The 17682-nt window shown below is 53.6% G+C and overlaps 2 protein-coding genes and 1 pseudogene across 2 annotated transcripts; 2 read left to right on the plus strand and 1 right to left on the minus strand.

Annotated features, from left to right (window-relative positions):
• The first annotated feature begins 537 nt into the window (after positions 1 to 537).
• HBZ (hemoglobin subunit zeta) lies at positions 538 to 1687 on the plus strand. The gene is made up of 3 exons (XM_002683810.6): positions 538 to 662; positions 1046 to 1250; positions 1451 to 1687. The coding sequence occupies exons 1-3, from the start codon at positions 568 to 570 to the stop codon at positions 1577 to 1579; spliced, it is 429 nt and encodes a 142-aa protein (XP_002683856.1). The 5' UTR covers positions 538 to 567; the 3' UTR covers positions 1580 to 1687.
• A 4719-nt stretch (positions 1688 to 6406) lies between these two features.
• LOC132343831 (sorting nexin-12-like) lies at positions 6407 to 10247 on the minus strand (annotated as a pseudogene).
• A 6116-nt stretch (positions 10248 to 16363) lies between these two features.
• HBM (hemoglobin subunit mu) lies at positions 16364 to 17145 on the plus strand. The gene is made up of 3 exons (NM_001083768.2): positions 16364 to 16483; positions 16639 to 16843; positions 16956 to 17145. Exons 1-3 carry the CDS (start codon positions 16392 to 16394, stop codon positions 17082 to 17084), a joined length of 426 nt encoding a protein of 141 aa, NP_001077237.1. The 5' UTR covers positions 16364 to 16391; the 3' UTR covers positions 17085 to 17145.
• The last annotated feature ends 537 nt before the right edge of the window (positions 17146 to 17682 follow it).

Raw genomic sequence — 17682 nt, forward strand, 5'->3', positions numbered from 1 at the left:
CTTCCCCAGCTTTTCAGAAACCAGCCAGTACCTCCCTCTTCAGGGCCCACCAGGCAAGACCATGCATTGTTTTCTTGGAGGAAACCCAGGGATTCTAGAGCCAGTGTGTGCATTGGGCAGGGGGGAGGTGTCATGTGGGTCCAGCCACAGCCTAGTCCAGCAGTAATGGGGCCAGCAGGGGCACGGGCCAGCCGGAAACCGGACAGTGTATGGGCAGTCCTCTGGCTTCTCCCATTCTGGGATTCTGAAATGGACAAGAAAGTGCAGCGCTGGGCTGCAAACGCAGGATGACCTCCTGGGCTGACTGGGCCCCTATCTCCCCTGGAGTCTGGTCAGGCCCAGCAAGGGTGGCCGGAGTGATAGCCCCTCACCCTACCAAGCCCACCAGGCCCTGACCACCCATGGTCACTGGATCTGATAAGAGATCCACACCCACGGCCCCCTCCCCTCCCCCAACAATGACCACAGAGTGGCCCCCACCCTGGTTTCACGTATATAAGCGGACCCTGGGGACTGAGCACCAGGACGCCAGTTCTCAGCGCGCCCAGTTCCGGCTCAGCCGCCACCATGTCTCTGACCAGAGCTGAGAGGACCATCATCGTGTCCATGTGGAGCAAGATCTCCACACAGGCGGACCTCATTGGCACCGAGACCCTGGAGAGGTGAGCACCAGGTGGGCTGGGATGGAGCCTGGAGGGGACCGTGTAGGTCAGTGAGGAGGGTGAGTGAGGAGGGTGAGTGAGGAGGGGTCATTGAGGAGGGGGTCACTGAAGATGGTCAGTGAGGAGGGTCAGTGAGCATGAGCAGGTGAGGAGCGTCTCGGGGGTCAGAGGCAGGAGGAGGAGGTGATGGGGGCGGTCTGAGGGTCACCTGTGTCTCTCGGGGCCCAGCACCCAGGTCCCCACAATCACGTGGACGGAGGGAGGGAGGGAAGGAAGGAATGACTTGGAGACGGGCGGTCAGGGTGAGGTGGCCAGGCAGTACTGAGCAGCGGCTACCGCAAGAGTCACCCAGAGCGGTCACTAACTCGCCCGCCCGCCCGTAGGCTCTTCTCCTGCTACCCGCAGGCCAAGACCTACTTCCCGCACTTCGACCTGCACACGGGCTCCGCGCAGCTGCGCGCGCACGGCTCCAGGGTGGTGGCCGCCGTGGGCGACGCGGTCAAGAGCATTGACAACGTGACGAGCGCGTTGTCCAAGCTGAGCGAGCTGCACGCCTACGTGCTGCGCGTGGACCCGGTCAACTTCAAGGTGGGCGCGGGGCCCCGGGCGCGGGTTTCGGGGCCGGGGCCCCGGGGTTGGAGGAGGTCTCGGTGGGCGGGGTCTCGGGGCGGGGCGAGGCCTCGGGGCGGGGCTGCTCCCTGGGCCGGGGTCCCGGAGAGCGGGGCGAGGTCGCGGAGGCGGAGCTTCGTCCGGGCCGCCAGCGCTGACCGCTCTCCCTCCCGCCCCAGTTCCTGTCTCACTGCCTGCTGGTCACGTTGGCCTCGCACTTCCCCGCCGACTTCACGGCCGACGTGCACGCCGCCTGGGACAAGTTCCTGTCGATTGTATCCGGCGTCCTGACGGAGAAGTACCGCTGAGGCCGCCGCAGTACCCCCAGGACGGAATGGGCCCCCAGATGCTCTAAGGAGTCTCACACCCCACCCCACGCCTTCCCCGAGACGGGCCAATAAACGAATTAACGTCCACTTTGTCTCTGTGGTCACTGGGCCACTGTGGGTGGGGGTGGCAGAGGTGGAGGGAGGATGCAGGGCCTGCCTGGGTTACATGGGAGGCCTGCAGGCATCCTTGCACTGACCCCCTCTGTCTGAGGGCAGAGATCAGATCGGCTCCCTGTAACCTGGGGGGAGCACTTTCTCTTCTGCAGAAAGGGCGCCTCTAGGCCTTTACTTGGGGATGGGGTGGGAGGCAATGCTGGAACCCAGCTGGCCCCTCTGGCTGTCTCTGGGGCTTCTGATGGTATACTCTCTTCTTCTGGAATTTATACTGTTTCCTGGTTTATGCCTGATTTCAGTAAGAGGAGTACTGAATATATTCATTCATTCATCCACCCATTCATTGCTCCATTAAGCAATCATTTATGAGCCCGTAAGAGGCCCAAGCAGAGAAGGCAATGGCACCCCACTCCAGAACTCTTGCCCGGAAAATCCCATGGATGGAGGAGCCTGGTAGGCTCCAGTCCATGGGGTCGCTAAGAGTTGGACACAACTGAGCAACTTCACTTTCACTTTTCACTTTCATGCATTGGAGAGGGAAATGGCAACCCACTCAAGTATTCTTGCCTGGAGAATCCCAGGGACAGAGGAGCCTAGTGGGCTGCCCTCTATGGGGTCGCACAGAGTCCGACACGACTGAGGCGACTTAGCAGCAGCAGCAGCAGCAGCAAGAGGCCCAAGAATATTTCTAGGCCACGCATACGACCACTTAAACCAGCAAAGCTCTTGACTGGTGGAGCTGACAGTCTAGTGGGGGATACAGATCAGACACGGAAAAGGGAAAGAGGTTCAACCTTGCTCATAACAAGAGAAATGCAAAGTAACACTAAAAATTTCACTGGGATCATTTCTCACCTACTTGATAAACAAAAAGCCAAGACTTTGACCATACTCTGCTGGCGGCCCCCCACAACGTGGCTGGGAGTAGAACACAGATGTATAGAGCCACTGGGGCAGCTGAGTCTGCTATAGTCTGGAAAACAGTCCAGAGTGATTCAACGACAGAACAAACCATGAACATCCACACCACAAGGAACTGGGAACGGAAAAAAAAATGACAATTTCTTACAATGATTGTGACATGATAGCCAGGATTTACAGAGTTAAAAAGAAAAAGAAGTGAAAAAGTAGATTGGTGTATGTATAACATGATTTCTTTTCCGTGAGGAGGGGAAATTCAAGTATGTGTGGGCACACATGCATGTGAGTTCACACATGCACAGAGTTCATTGACCTCTGTGTGCCCTTGCAGGTGCTCATCTGTTAGTGTGTGTTTGCATGTTTTTGCAAAAAGCAACTATGGACAGATAAACTGGAAATGATTACACATGGCAACGTGAATGGGGTTGAAGGCGTGCTCCTCCAAGCCTAACTCTCTTCACTCTCTTGACCTTGAATCATGTTAAATCATCAAAAAGAAATTTTAAAAGAGCAAAAAATAAAACCATCAAAATAAGAATATAAGTTACATGAAACTGGTTGAGGATGTAGGAATCTAACAATCAGAAAAAAAGAACTATTCCAAGTGACTTGTGAACATAATACCCTGGCTGTGCAAAGAATCTCTAATATCCAATAACTTATTGTTATTACAACACAGATACTGTGAGTTCGTAATCTTATATTTTAAAACATTTTCAAACTGTCAAAAAGCAACTGTAAAAATAAGACAAAGATGGAGAAATAGGAGTGACTGCTAGTGGGTATGGGGTTTCTTCAGGGGATGATGGAAATACTCTAAAATTGTAATAGTTGCACAATTCTGTGAATGTATTAAAAATGAACTGTTATGTTTTAAGTGGGTGAATTGGATGGCATGGGAATTATGTCTCAGTCAGTCAGTTCAGTTCAGTTGCTCAGTCATGTCCAATTCTTTGCCACACCATGGACTGCAGCACGCCAGGCCTCCCTGTCCATCATCAACTCCCAGAGTTTACTCAAACTCATGTCCATTGAGTAAGTGATGCCATCCAACTGCCTCACCCTCTGTCATCCCCTTCTCCTCCCAACTTCAATCTTTCCCAGCATCAGGGTCTTTTCAAATGAGTCAGTTCTTCACAGCAGGTGGCCAAAGTATTAGAGTTTCAGCTTCAACATCAGTCCTTCCAATGAATATTCAGGACTGATTTCCTTTAGGATGGACAGGTTGGATCTCCTTGCAGTCTGAGGGACTCTTAAGAGTCTTCTCCTACACCACAGTTCAAAAGCATCAATTCTTCGGTGCTCAGCTTTCTTTATAGTCCAACTCGCACATCCATACATGACTACTGGAAAAACCATAGCCTTGACTAGATGGACCTTTGTTGGCAAAGTAATGTCTCTGCTTTTTAATATTCTGTCTAGGTTGGTCATAGCTTTTCTTCCAAGGAGCACACATCTTTTAATTTCAGGGCTGCAGTCACCATCTGCAGTGATTTTGGAGCCCCCAAAATAAAGTCTGTCACTGTTTCCCCTACTATTTGCCATGAAGTGATGGAACCGGATGCCGTGATCTTAGTTTTCTGAATGTTGAGCTTTAAGCCAACTTTTTCACTCTCCTCTTTCACTTTCATCAAGAGGCTCTTTAGTTCTTCTTCGCTTTCTGCCATAATAAACCTACAAAATATGCTAAGAAGACAAAACTTCCAAATATTCATCAGGATTCCCCAGTTTACAACTTGCCTTCACTTGCTCTTCCTTTCTGAGTCGCTTGAGAGTAGAATGCAGGCATGACTCCCTTTAATACTCTCAGCATCCCTAAACACCTGTAGATTTCCTGAAGTCAACCAGAACACTTACCTGGACAGCCAGAGAACTACCACCAAAATCACGAGATTGTGAAATGAAAGTTGCTGAGTCACGTCCAACTCTTTGCAACCCCATGGACTGTAGCTTGCCAGGCTCCCCTGTCCATGGAATTGTCCAGGCCAGAATACTGGAGTGGGTTGCCGTTTCCTTCTCCAGGGAATCTTCCTGACCCCAGCATCAAACCCAGGTCTCCTGAATTGCAGGCGGATTTTTTACCATCTGAGCCGCTGGGGCACCTGCATAGGCAGGTGATTAACCTGCCACCAAAGTCAGGAGATTAACACCAGTCCAAAGCCATCAACACAGATCTCATCACACACTGTCCTTCCCAAGAATGGCCTTTACTTGTCAACATCAAATTTCTCGTTTAGTCTTCTTCAGCCTGGCTCTTCAGTCTATCTTTGCATGATCTTCATGTTTTTGTGGACATTTTGGGGTTTTTAAAAAATATTTGCTATTTTATTTATTTGGTTGCTTAGTTGCAGCATGTGGGATCTAGCTCCCTGATCAGAGATCAAACCTGGGCCCCCTGAACTGGGAGTGCAGAGTCTTAGTCACTGGACCAATTTAGGGAAGTCCCTGAATTGTGGGGGGTTTTTTTTCTTCAATGTCTTAATATGAAAAGAGTTGAGTATGACATTGTCGGACAGAAGAATGAATATTTTGCTGAATAAAAGCCCCAAGTCAGGATACATGCACAGCAGAAATGGGGCCAGGCTCCCAGCACTTGTGTATAATTAAAGAAGGAATTTTTAACTTAAAAAAGTCAGTAAAAGAGGATACAGATGAAAAAGGCAGCAACAACACCAACACTGGAAAAGCGGGAAAGGGAGCAAGCTTCTCTCGGGGGCTTGCCCGGAACTGGAGAGCTGATCGGTCTCAGGGAACTTCAACATTTGGATGGACTCTAAACGCAAACCTAATCTCTCCAATCAGGGTCTTGTCAGAACCAGTAATCCTTTTCCCTGAGACCCTATATAAAGAACTCCTGTCCTCCCATGACAGGGAGCCTAAGCAAAGAACCCTCACTTTTGACACCACTTGGGATAGATATTGGGCCCCAGCAAACAAACCACCACCTCCCAGACAGAAGCCCAGGAAAGTTGCCATGCTCAAGAAGTTGCTTCAGACTCTAAGATTTGGGAAATCTACATCAGCTGCTAGCTTAGCTTCTGGGGAGGATGTTGGGGTTCCAACATCCTGATGCCCTTTCTAACCACTGGGAGGTACCTATAAAATGACCCACTCCCACCCTTCAGGAAGTTACCTGGCCATGGCGAGTCTCCCCCAGCTCTCAAGCCACCAAACCTGCAAAACTAACCCATAAAGTAGCAAGGGCTTGAGGAGGCAGAACTGCTGGCCCAGCCCATACTGCCTTACCTACTGGTGAGCAAAGACCAGCAGCTAGATTGGGGAGCCACAAAGGAGGGGGTCTAGGCAACAGGATCCCCCTACTACCCCACGGCTTTCTCCTGACTCTGAAGCAGCCATGATGACGGGCCCAGAAAACCCACACACCTCACTCCACACGACAGACAGCTTAGACCTCAGAATTACTGCCATGAAGAGCAACAAGGTCTCTCTTTGTTTAAAGTACAACAAGGGAAACTCTCGAGAAAATTGGGAATGGGCCTGGAGAAAATAAGAGCTTAGACGTCTCTGCCACCTTTCCGAAAGGAAAAAGTTCATGCAAGTAGGAAAGTCAGGGTCTTTCCCTGCTTTGTGTTCCTGGCTAAACTCAAGACTAAGAAAATCCCCTGGACTTGCAGCCTCAGTAAGTATACAAGTGCCCCACCAGCACACGCCACCCCCCCACCAAGGTTAGCCTCTGGCATGTGAAATGCCCAAGAATTTGCCTTCTAGTCCAATCCCCACCGACCTCAACCCAACACAAAGGGCATCTGCCTGTGGTTCTCACCTCTCCTCAGAGAAGAGGATCCTAGCAGAGCCTCCAAGGTACAGTCAGGTGCCAAGGAACACAATGCCAGACTGTCTATCAGGCCAGGGCAGGGACAGCCAGCTTCAGATCAAAGAGAGAGAGGCTTAGTGTAACAACCAGTGTCATTTCAGCAGGAAAGTAGAGGGCAAGTGGTGAGAAGGGCTCCTACGGGCACACCTTCCTGGGGACGCAGTTCCTGTCAGTTGCCTCCTCCTGCAGGAACATGTGTAGGCAGCGTTCATTCTGAGCTGGTGGATGCCCAGCATCCATCCAGTTTATTAGCAATTCTGCTAATAAACTGTTTGAGGCCCTACCTCTTTTCTCCAATAAAGGACTCCTCAAAGACCCTTTCATTTCCTCGAAAAGGGAGCTGCCATTTCAAGACTTTCCCGGGCAGTGGTGGGACTATTAATACAATCGTTCTCTCTTGCTCCAGCTCATTTTCTAGTCACTCAAAGTTACTGCAGCACCGTCATACACAGGACTCCTTCAGTTTGAAAACAGGTAGTTTTGTTTACATGCAAATCTCGTAGGTGGGTGAAGCGAGTGCAGCCCACGCCTACCGTCTGTGGATTAAAGATGTTGATATCCAGAAAGTTACTTGGCAGCCTATAAGCGTTGGTCAGTTCCTGCAGCTTCAAGTTAAGGCTCCAGGTGTCAGCTACTGCCAGGTCTGACATCTTTCCAAAGGAGAGACCTGGACCGGGGGCTTCACTGTGGTTTTGATTTGCATTTCACAAACAAGTCACGAAGTTGAGCATCTTTTCATGTGTTATTCCTTTTTTTAAAAAAAAGTCTATTCAAGTCCCTTGTGCATTTTTCACTGGGTTGTTTCTTTTTGTTGTTGAGTTGTAAGAGTTATTTCTAGCTTCTGGATATAGTTCTTTATCAGATATGTGGTTTGCAAATATTTTCTCCCATTCTGTGAGTTGCCCTTTCACTGTCAATAGCTTTTAACCTGACCTAATCAAGTCTTTTGATTTGACTTCCAGGGTACAGGAAACACATGGACAAAGGAACTAGCTAAATAACACTGCAGGGAACCTATCAGAGCAACCCCAAAATGAAATAAATATTCTACAAGTCAGTAGGCCTGAACTGTTCTGCAGTCATTGATAAGGAACAGTGGGTATGGGGTGGAGAGCTTCTGGAAGAAAAAAATGAATAGGCAACTGAAAGCTACATAAGAACCTGGATCAGATCCCAACCTGAACAAACTGAACAAATGTGGGGGATGAACAGGGAATTTCAGTGCAAAGGGAAGTTCACTTAGATTGAGAATAGGCTTGTGGTTATTTATATAGAAAGTGAAAGAAAGTGAAGTCGCTCAGTCGTGTCCGACTCTTTGAGACCCCATGGACTGTAGCCTACCAGGCTCCTCCCTCCGTGGGATTCTCCAGGCAAGAGTATTGGAGTGGGTTGCCAGTTTCCTTCTCCAGGGGATCTTCCCAACCCAGGGATAGAACCCGGGCCTCCCGCGTTCCAGGCAGATGCTTTAACCTCTGAGCCACCAGGGAAGCCCATTTACATAGAAGGATCTCCTTATTCTAGGAGATCTGTGCTCAAGTTTACACAGAGACATGATGTCATCACACGTGACCCCAGTGTTTAGAAGAAAAATAAAACACGTTGAGACACATCCCCATATACACTGACAACACAAATGTTAGCGATGATGGTCCAGGTGGGGGACCGCAGCGGCTCAGCACGCTGTTCGTGATGTGCTAGACCCGACCTCAGCGCGCTCCCCGCCTGTCACTCCACCCTGCCTGGCCTCCTTTTTGTCTCCCAGACGATGATGGAGGCCTGGGCCCTCTCAGGGCCCTTGCACCTGGCGCCACTCACTCTTCCCCAAACATCTTGTGGTTGATTCTCCCAGCTCTTTCAAATACTCATTCAGAAATCCCCATCTCAGCACCATCTTCCCTGTTGACTTATCTAAAAGTATGACCCCTCTGAGCTCCACGAACAGCACTTCCCTGCTCTCTCCTTTCTGATGGCAATGCCATCTGTCTCTCTCCAGCCAGAGACCAGCTGGAACACAGCCATGGCCAAACAGAGTTGGGTCTGTTAACTCACGGCCGCAGAGAAGACCACTGCCGTGGGGAGCCCTGTATCTGAGTCAGAGAACTGAGCCTGGGCTCAAGGAAGCAGGCTAGCTCTGGACTGAACCGGGAAGTGGGAGTCATCCTACAATCCAGTGTCTCAGTGAGTCTCATCTAGAAGATAAGCGATGCTGTGACTGACAGTGAAGCAGCAGCCGCTCATCAGCCAGGACGGGGGCTGCCGGGATGTTCCCTTGGTGGGAGTGGTCCCTGTTTTCTCTATTTGGACAGTGCTTTTCTGCCTGGAGCATGGCAGTTCCAGCGGCCAAGTCCTGATGTCATGTTCCAGAGGAGTGCCCAGGCGTTGTGGAGAAAACCCAGGTGTCCGGGGCGGCCTTCCTCCTTCTCACGGCATGTTTACCTGCTGCCCTCATCCTGTTCTGCACACCTTCCCCAGCAGGAGTGTCTTCTTGCCCTGGGCTGAGCACCCAGCAGTTAGCAGTGGTCTGGCACTGGTTAGAAGGTCATACATCACCCACGAGGAATACATGGAGCTTCTGGGCCTTCACAATCTTGCCCAAGGCAGCCCCTGCTGCTCGCCTGCCTTTAGGGTCTGGTCAGGGCTGCAGAACCTCTCTTAAGGGAGATGCCTCCTTCCCTTCCTCCAGGGAGGACTCTGACCAGAGGGACTGCTGCCCAAATCGTGGCTATGGGATGTGGACCCACGCACCTCACTGCCCTGGAGCTCCAAGGAGCTGGGTCTCGGGCCTCCCCTCCCCTGGAGGGGAGCGGCCTGAGTGTGAGGAGTCTCTCCCCTGAGGCCCGGGCCTCAGCCCCAGTGGAGTTTGTGACCACAGCTGCCTCCCCGCTGTCTAAGCCTCAGCTTCCCCATGGGGCCAGGAGACCCTGGGAACCCTTCATGTTCCGAAGAACCGGCACCGTTTGCGCTGGTAGGCCTGCTGTTCTGTGGGGACAGGAGCCAGCACCCTTGTCCACCTTCGGGCAGGCCCCGGCCAGCCATCCTTGACCCCCAGCCCCGAGCTCAGCTCACCCGGGAGGCAGGGCAGGCAGGGGCATTCACTCACTCGGGAGGCAGGGCAGGCAGGGGCATTCAGCTCACCCAGGAGGCAGTGCAGGCAGGGGCATTCACCGTCAGGGAGATGGTGGTCAGTGCACGCATGGTGCTGAGGCACAAAGACCCGGGGGTCACTAGACAGTTCTTTACGGGGAGCCAGCTCTGGGCTCCTGACTGTCCAGGAGGCTTCACAGACCAGCAAACAAAACCAAAACAAAATTCCCTCCTTTTCTGAGCTTACATTCTAGTGGGTAATAAACATGTGTTTTTCTTGGAAAAAAGAAAAGTGTAGCAAGTTGAAGACTGGACAGGCCAGGTGAGGGAGTTGCAATTTTAAATGGGGTGGTCAGTGTGGGCCTAGTAATACAGTGACATCTGAAGGAGGACCTTCCCGGAAGGAGGCCTGGAGAGGACGGAGCAGGCTAGAAGGAGGCAGCTCAGGGCCTGGAGGAGGACAGAAGAGGGAGGCAGAGCTGGGGGCAGGGAGCCTTCCCTCATGGAGGGTCAGTAGCCACAGCAGGGCTCAGGGGTAAGAAATGAGGGTTGGACAGGCCTGGGGTCGCTGGTCTGAACCTCAGGAAGGAAGGATGGAGCAGCTATCTCCAGGAGGGATGGGAGACAGGGGAGGGGATGTGAGCCTGGGCGGGGGGTGGGGGTGTCTCCAGAGCACAGGTGGAGGTCAGTGCCGCCAGGTGGACTAAGGGCAGACGGAGGGGGGTTAGGATGGGGACGGAGCCAGGGCCCTCACCCCCTCCATTAAAATCAACTCCCTAGGCACAAGTTTGTGGGGTCAGGACACAGACTACCCAGGAGAAGAAAGAAAGGCAAGAAAACAGTGGGGCGAAGCGCGTCTGTGCACCACCTGACAAATGCTAAGAAAAGGAGCAGTCAGCCACCGCCCCAGCCCAGAAGGAGGGGCTCTTCCCTCCTGCCCTCAGGCCCTCCCTTGATTCAGCCCAGCCTTCCGGCCTGCAGGCCCCTGCCCCGGCCCGAGTTTCTGGGGGCTGAAGGTGGCAGTTCCGGGCTGGGGTCCTGCAGCCAGGTTCTAACCCAACCTGACTTACTTTGCCCGCTCCTCCCCCCGTCACCTCCCCCGCCCACACAGGTCCACCGAACCCCTGCTTACACCTAGCACCCTCCATTCTGGCTGGAGACCCCCCTGCTGGGGAATTCCCAAGATGAGGGGCTGGCAGTCTCCTGTGGTCCCTGCTCTCTCCAGCCTGGAGCCCAAACGTCACCCCTGTCCCCAATGATCCCAGTCCTGGACCTGAAAGGAAATGGTTTCTGCTGAACTTGACTTCACAGTGACCGCCACTGCATGGGGCTTCGAAGGGTGCTCACGGGGAGGCTCAGGTGGCTGAGCTTGGGACTGAAGTCTAAGCTTCAGAGTGAGCTTCCCAGACAGTTGGTTCAAGTTCACCCTTAGGGCCAGCTGTGCTGGGCACACTCTTGCTGGACCGAGGGACTAACAGTGAAGAGAAAAGCATCAATACGCTGGAGGCACTTCAGGGAAGTCAGCTAAACAAAGAAATACACAAGGGTGAGTGGTGACCCAGGAGTCTGTGTTCTTCCTCTGTGGTGTTGGTAGGAACAGGAATCCTGACTGTTAGGGAGCCTCTGAGGACACGATGCTGTCGGGGCCCCCAGAGCGGGCGGGAAGCAGCCCTGCGCATGCGCCGTCCACGGCGCGGGGTTGTCACTCCACTGGTAGCTCACTCCCAGGAAATGGATAAAGAAAGGTCACCTGCGCAGGTGAGGCGGACAGAAGGGAGCTTTCGCTTTTCAAGCTGGGCTTTTTCCAGGGCTGCTGTGACAAATAATATGCATAATGTGCAAAATCTTAAAATATTAATTGAAATACATACAGAAAACATGTGTTAAAGAAAATGTAGACAGAAGACCCTGAGTGTGTGAGGACAGTGCATGTGTGTCTGGAGACTGATCATATGTGTGTCAAAAAAAAAAACAAGTTACAAAAATACACCCTGAACCCATTTGAACACTGAAAAGGAATAAACAGATTCTAATTGTCATGTAGGAAAATGCTCATCCACCCCAGGTAATAAAACCAGGTGTCCCTACACACATTATTAATACCACCAACAATCAAGAGTTGAAACTGGCCAGCACGTGAACATGGGCTCCCTTGGGACAGTGCCGTGGATGGGGTGTTGAAGGGGGTCAGCCCCTTCTCTAAGCACCCCTGCTGCTTCCTCTGCGGCAGTGGACAGAGGGCTGGGGGGACACATGAGCGGAGTAACACTCCAGAGGACCAAGGCCTGGGCTATGGAACCCCCGGCTCAGACACAGAGACCGGGGCATGGTGCCAGGCCGCCCACAGCTCAGCTCCACCTCATGGCACCTGGTGGTTCCAGGAACCTGTGCTCAGGAGGAAGCCCCATGAAAACACGCAAAACCGAGCAAGCTAGAACTCCTGCAGACCCCATCACCTGGGGACAGTTGTTTTACCAGTTTGCTGCCTGCTATCCACCCCTTCCTTCTATTTAAATAATACTGGGGGGACTTCCCTGGTGGTCCAGTGGCTAAGACAACATGCTCCCAATGCAGGGGGCCCAGGTGTGATCCCTTGTCAGAGGACTAGATCCCACATGCCACAGCTAAAGATCCCATGTGCTGCAACTAAGACCTGGCACAGTCAAATAGAAATATATCCATATATACTACAATGAGCTACCACCGCGCGCCGGTCAGAATGGCCAAAATTTAAAAGTCTACAAATAAATGCTGAAGAGAGTAGAGAAAAGAGAACTCTCCCTCACTGCTGGTGGGAATGCAAGTTGGTGCAGCCACGATGAGAAACAGTACGCAGGCTCCTCAGAAAGCTAAACATGGATTACCATATGATACAGCAATCCCATTCCTGGGCAGATATCCAGACAAAACTATAATTCAGAAAGATACATGCACTCCTATGTCAAAGCAGCATTATTCACAATAGCCAAGACATGGAAAGGGCCTAAATGTCCATTGACAGAGGAATGGATCAAGAAAATGTGGTATATACATACAACGGAATACTGCTCAGCCATGAAAAGAACAAAATAAAGCCATTTGAAGCAACTGAACGACTCCCTTTCACTTTTCACTTTCATGCATTGGAGAAGGAAATGGCAAACCACTCCAGTGTTCTTGCCTGGAGAATCCCAGGGACGGGGGAGCCTGGTGGGCTGCTGTCTATGGGGTCGCACAGAGTTGGACACAACTGAAGCGACTTAGCAGCAGCAGAAGATGCAACTAGAGATTACAATACTAAGTGAAGTAAGTCAGACAGAGAAAGACAAATAGCATATGATATCACTTCTATATGGATTCTAAAATATGCCACAAACAAACCTATCCTGGAAAATGAAACAGACTCATAAACAGAGCACAGACTTGTGGTTGTCAAATGGGAGGAAGAAAGAGGGAAGGAGGGACTGGTAGATACAAGCTATTACATATAGAATGGATAAACAACAAGTCCTGCTATATATCACAGGGAACTATATTCAATCCCTTGGGATAAATCCTAATGAAAAAGAATATAAAAAAGAATGTATATGTGTGTATAACTGAGTCACCTTGCTGTGCAGCAGAAATTAACAGAACATTGTAAATCAAACATGTGTTATGCTGTGCTTAGTCGCTCAGTCATGTCCAACTCTTTGTGACCCCATGGACTTTAGCTTGAGAGGTTCCTCTGTCCATGGAGATTCTCCAGGCAAGAATACTGGAGTGGGTTGTTATGCCCTCCTCCAGGGGATCTTCCCAACCCAGAGATCAAACCTGAGTCTCCCGCTTTGTAGGTGAATTCTTTACCATCTGAGCCACCAGGGAAGCCCAAGATTACTGGAGTGGGTAACCTATCCCTTCTCCAGAAGATCTTCCTGACCCAGGAATCAAATCAGGGTCTCCTGCACTGCAGGTGGATTCTTTACCAGCTGAGCTATGAGGGAAGCCCAAATTAATTGTGGTATATCCAGTTTCTTCCCCTTCTTATTAAAAAAATCCTATCTTTCAAAAGAGATGTGCCTATAAGGAAATGTTTATAAGAATTAAAAAATTTTAATCAAGCTACAATCTGTTAAATTTTATATATATATACATATATATATGTATATATGTATATATATGTATATGTGTATATATATATATATATATATATATATACAGTTCTCGCTGTACTCTTTGCGAGAACAAGGAACCCATGAAGCACATAGAAATGGTTGCCTTGGGGAGGAGGGGATAAGCTAAGAGGGTAAAGCAGGTGAAGGCACCAGCTGGGATGGAAACCCAGGAGGGAAAACCGTGGGTTTCTGTGCCCCAGGCACTATGTGAAGGGCCAGCCCCTCCCCTGGGTGCCAGCTGGCAGAGGCCCCCACCAGGCATCTGGGGGCCTGTGGGTGGAGGAGACCTCAGAAGGAGCCTCAGCCGGGTGAGGAGGGATCTACAGCCAAGGCTGGAGAGCGCCAGAAGCCAAGACTGTTACTCCCTCCTTGTGACACCTGGCTTCACTTTTCTCATCAGGTGGAGCCGCAGAAACTTAAAATAAGAACACAGAACGCTTCTGGGAGGGACGCACCCCAGGTCATCCTTCCCTCAGAGGGACAGGCAGGTCAGGGACAATCATTATGGAGGCTGGGCCCTGGGCTGGGTGGACACACGGACCCTTCGCCAGGCCAGGGCCCTTATCTCCCTGTTACCTGCTCTGGCTGTGGCTCTGCAGGGGCAGCCAAAGTGATAGCCCCTCAGCCATCAAGCCCACCAGGCCCTGACCACCCGCTGTCACTGGAAATGATAAGAAACCCACCGCATTGCCCTCTCCCTTCTCCCAGTGATGACCCTGGCCCCAATCCTGGTTCCACATATATAAGGGGACCCTGGGGGCTGAGCATCACCAACACCAGTTTTCAGTAAGTCAAGCTCCCGCTCAGCCGCCACCATCTCTCTAACCAGGACTGAGAGGACCATCATCGTGTCCCTGTGGAGCAAGATCTCCACACAGGCGGACGTCATTGGCACCAAGACCCTGGAGAGGTGAGCACCAGGTGTGCTGGGGTGGAGCCTGGAGGGGACCTTGTGGGTCAGTGAGGTCAGAGTTCAGTGAGAACAGGGGTCAGTGAGGAGGGGTGACTGAGGAGGGTGAGTGAGGAGGGGAGAGTGAGGAGAGTGAGTGAGAAGAGTGAGTGAGGAGGGCAGAGTGAAGAGGGTCAGTGAGGATGGGTCAGTGAGGAGTGTCACCGAGGATGGTCAGTGAGCATGAGCAGGTGAGGAGCGTCTCGGGGGTCAGAGGCAGGAGGAGGAGGTGATGGGGGCGGTCTGAGGGTCACCTGTGTCTCTCGGGGCCCAGCACCCAGGTCCCCACAATCACGTGGACGGAGGGAGGGAGGGAGGGAAGGAAGGAATGACTTGGAGACGGGCGGTCAGGGTGAGGTGGCCGGGCAGTACTGAGCAGCGGCTACCGCAAGAGTCACCCAGAGCGGTCACTAACTCGCCCGCCCGCCCGCCGGCTCTTCTCCTGCTGCCCGCCGGCTCTTCTCCTGCTACCCGCAGGCCAAGACCTACTTCCCTCACTTCGACCTGCACACGGGCTCCGCGCAGCTGCGCGCGCACGGCTCCAGGGTGGTGGCCGCCGTGGGCGACGCGGTCAAGAGCATTGACAACGTGACGAGCGCGTTGTCCAAGCTGAGCGAGCTGCACGCCTACGTGCTGCGCGTGGACCCGGTCAACTTCAAGGTGGGTGCGGGGCCCCCGGCGCGGGTTTTGGGCCGGGGCCCCGGGGGCTGGAGGAGGTCTCGGTGGGCGGGGTTTCGGGGCGGGGCGAGGCCTCGGGGGCGGGGCTGCTCCCTGGGCCGGGGTCCCGGAGGGCGGGGCGAGGTCGCGGAGGCGGAGCTTCGTCCGGGCCGCCAGCGCTGACCGCTCTCCCTCCCGCCCCAGTTCCTGTCCCATTGCCTGCTGGTCACGTTGGCCTCGCACTTCCCCGCCGACTTCACGGCCGACGCGCACGCCGCCTGGGACAAGTTCCTGTCGATCGTGTCCGGCGTCCTGACGGAGAAGTACCGCTGAGGCCGTCGCAGGACCCCTAGAACAGGCTTCGAGCCCTCTTCTTCCCCTGCACCCTATTAGTGTTTCATAGGGACCCCCAATAAATGGATGAGGATGGAAGGAGCCTGGTCGTGCGTTCTCAGTATTGGGGGAAAGAAGGGAGAGTGACGGGAGAGAATGGGGACTTCGCAGGAACGCAGCCCAACACGGTGTCACCCCCCGGCCTGGAGTGACTCCAAGGGGCGCTTTGGAGCGGTCCTTGGCCTGCAGAGCCCAGAGTCGCTACCGAAGGGAGCAGGGCAGCCCAGGACCGTCCACGCCGCGTTCTCAGGTCAGACCTGCACTGGGACCTCTGTCCCACCCTATGTCACCCAGTCTGTGGCTTCACTCGGCGCGGTGGGTACGCGTCGGGACTCAGAGTACTTCCCTCAGAGTTTGTCATCCCAGCTCACCGCTGCGAGGACCCTTGAAACCTCCTGGCCCCTCGGATTAAGGGGGCTCCCTGCCCCATGCGCTTTCTCCCTGTCCCTCCATTGGCTCTGTCTGGCGGAGCAGTAACTTTGCCTTCAGGGGAATAATTGCAGACCCATCTAAAGTCTGCAGCAAAGGCACCCACACACGGCGTGATTTAGTTTCTCCGCGGTGAGGAGAACCTGGCTTGGCGACCTGGGTCGCCAGGTTCTCGCCGCGCTCCTGAAGATAAGGGCGGGCGGGGCGCCACGAGGGGGCCGCTATAAGGAGGCCGGGGCGGCTGGCGCGGCCCCTAAAGCACGCCACGCCAGCGTCATGCTCAGCGCCCAAGAGCGCGCCCACATAACACAGGTCTGGGACCTGATAGCCGGACACGAGGCGCCCTTCGGGGCGGAGCTGCTGCGCAGGTGGGTTGGGGCGGGGTCTCCAGAATCGCTGGGAGGAGGAGACCAGGGTACTGGGACTGAGTCCCGGGTTGGTGGCGAGTCTGAGCGGGTTTTCCCGGGGTCTGCGCAGCGCAGACGCTGGAGGGACCGTCCTCCCCACATCCCTGCTCCCGCAGGCTCTTCACTGTGTACCCTAGCACCAAGGTCTACTTCAGACATCTGGGTGACCACCCAGACGAGGTGCAGCTGCTGAGCCACGGTCAACGCATGCTCCAGGCGGTGGGCGTGGCCGTGCAGTACATGGACAACCTGCGCGCAGTCCTGAGCCCGCTTGCCGACCTGCACGCACAAGTGCTGCGCGTGGACCCCACCAACTTCCCAGTGAGCCACCCGGGGCGCAGCAGGGCTCGCGGCGCAGCCTAGGCGGGAGGGGAGGCGTTCGGGGAGGCACCGGCGAGGACAGGGCCCTTCTCACCGGCCTCTTCTCCGGCAGCTGGTGATCCAGTGTTTCCAGGTGGTGCTGGCCTCCCACCTGCAGGGCGAGTTCACGGTGGAGATGCAGGCGGCGTGGGATAAGTTCCTGACGGGCGTGGCCGTGGTGCTGACGGAGAAGTACCGCTGAGTTCCGTGCCCCGCGGGTCTAGGTCTGCGAAATTCAATAAACAGGCCTCAGTAGGCTGGAACCTGCGCACGTGTGTTCTTTGGGGAGCAGACGGACTGGCGTCGAAGTCGCCGGTCGGAGAAGCTCCGGGTCCTGAGGGGAGACTCCAGGAACCGTAGGGTGCAACACCGAATCTTTGCTGACAGTGGAACCAGGGGCCTAGGAGCAGGGCCTCTGGCACTCAACACCGCCTGAATGAGGACATTTCCAGGGCTGACAGTCCTGGGTCTGGAACGCGCCTGGCACCCTGAGACAGTTGCCCTCCTGGGGCAGCGTCATGTGGTGGGCCCATGGAGTACTCCCTTTCGGCATCGCGGCTGCCAGACACATCCTCATTCACTCTCATCTCCATTGCTAGCTCCCTCAGGAACTGCAAGTGTCAATCTTCCCCTGTTTAACACACAGTAGCGGGCACCAGAGACCCTCAACCAAGTTTCTGGCCTGAGGTCAAACAGACTTGGTGGTCCAGGAATCCCTGGACCTCACCTCTGTTCCTCCTCCATTTCTTCCAACTCCAGTCTCAGTCTCAGTGCCTGGCCCTCGTCCGAATTAGTCCCTT

The sequence above is a fragment of the Bos taurus genome, chromosome 25 (genome assembly GCF_002263795.3).
Source record: "Bos taurus isolate L1 Dominette 01449 registration number 42190680 breed Hereford chromosome 25, ARS-UCD2.0, whole genome shotgun sequence".
In the NCBI taxonomy this organism is placed as follows: Eukaryota; Metazoa; Chordata; class Mammalia; order Artiodactyla; family Bovidae; genus Bos; species Bos taurus.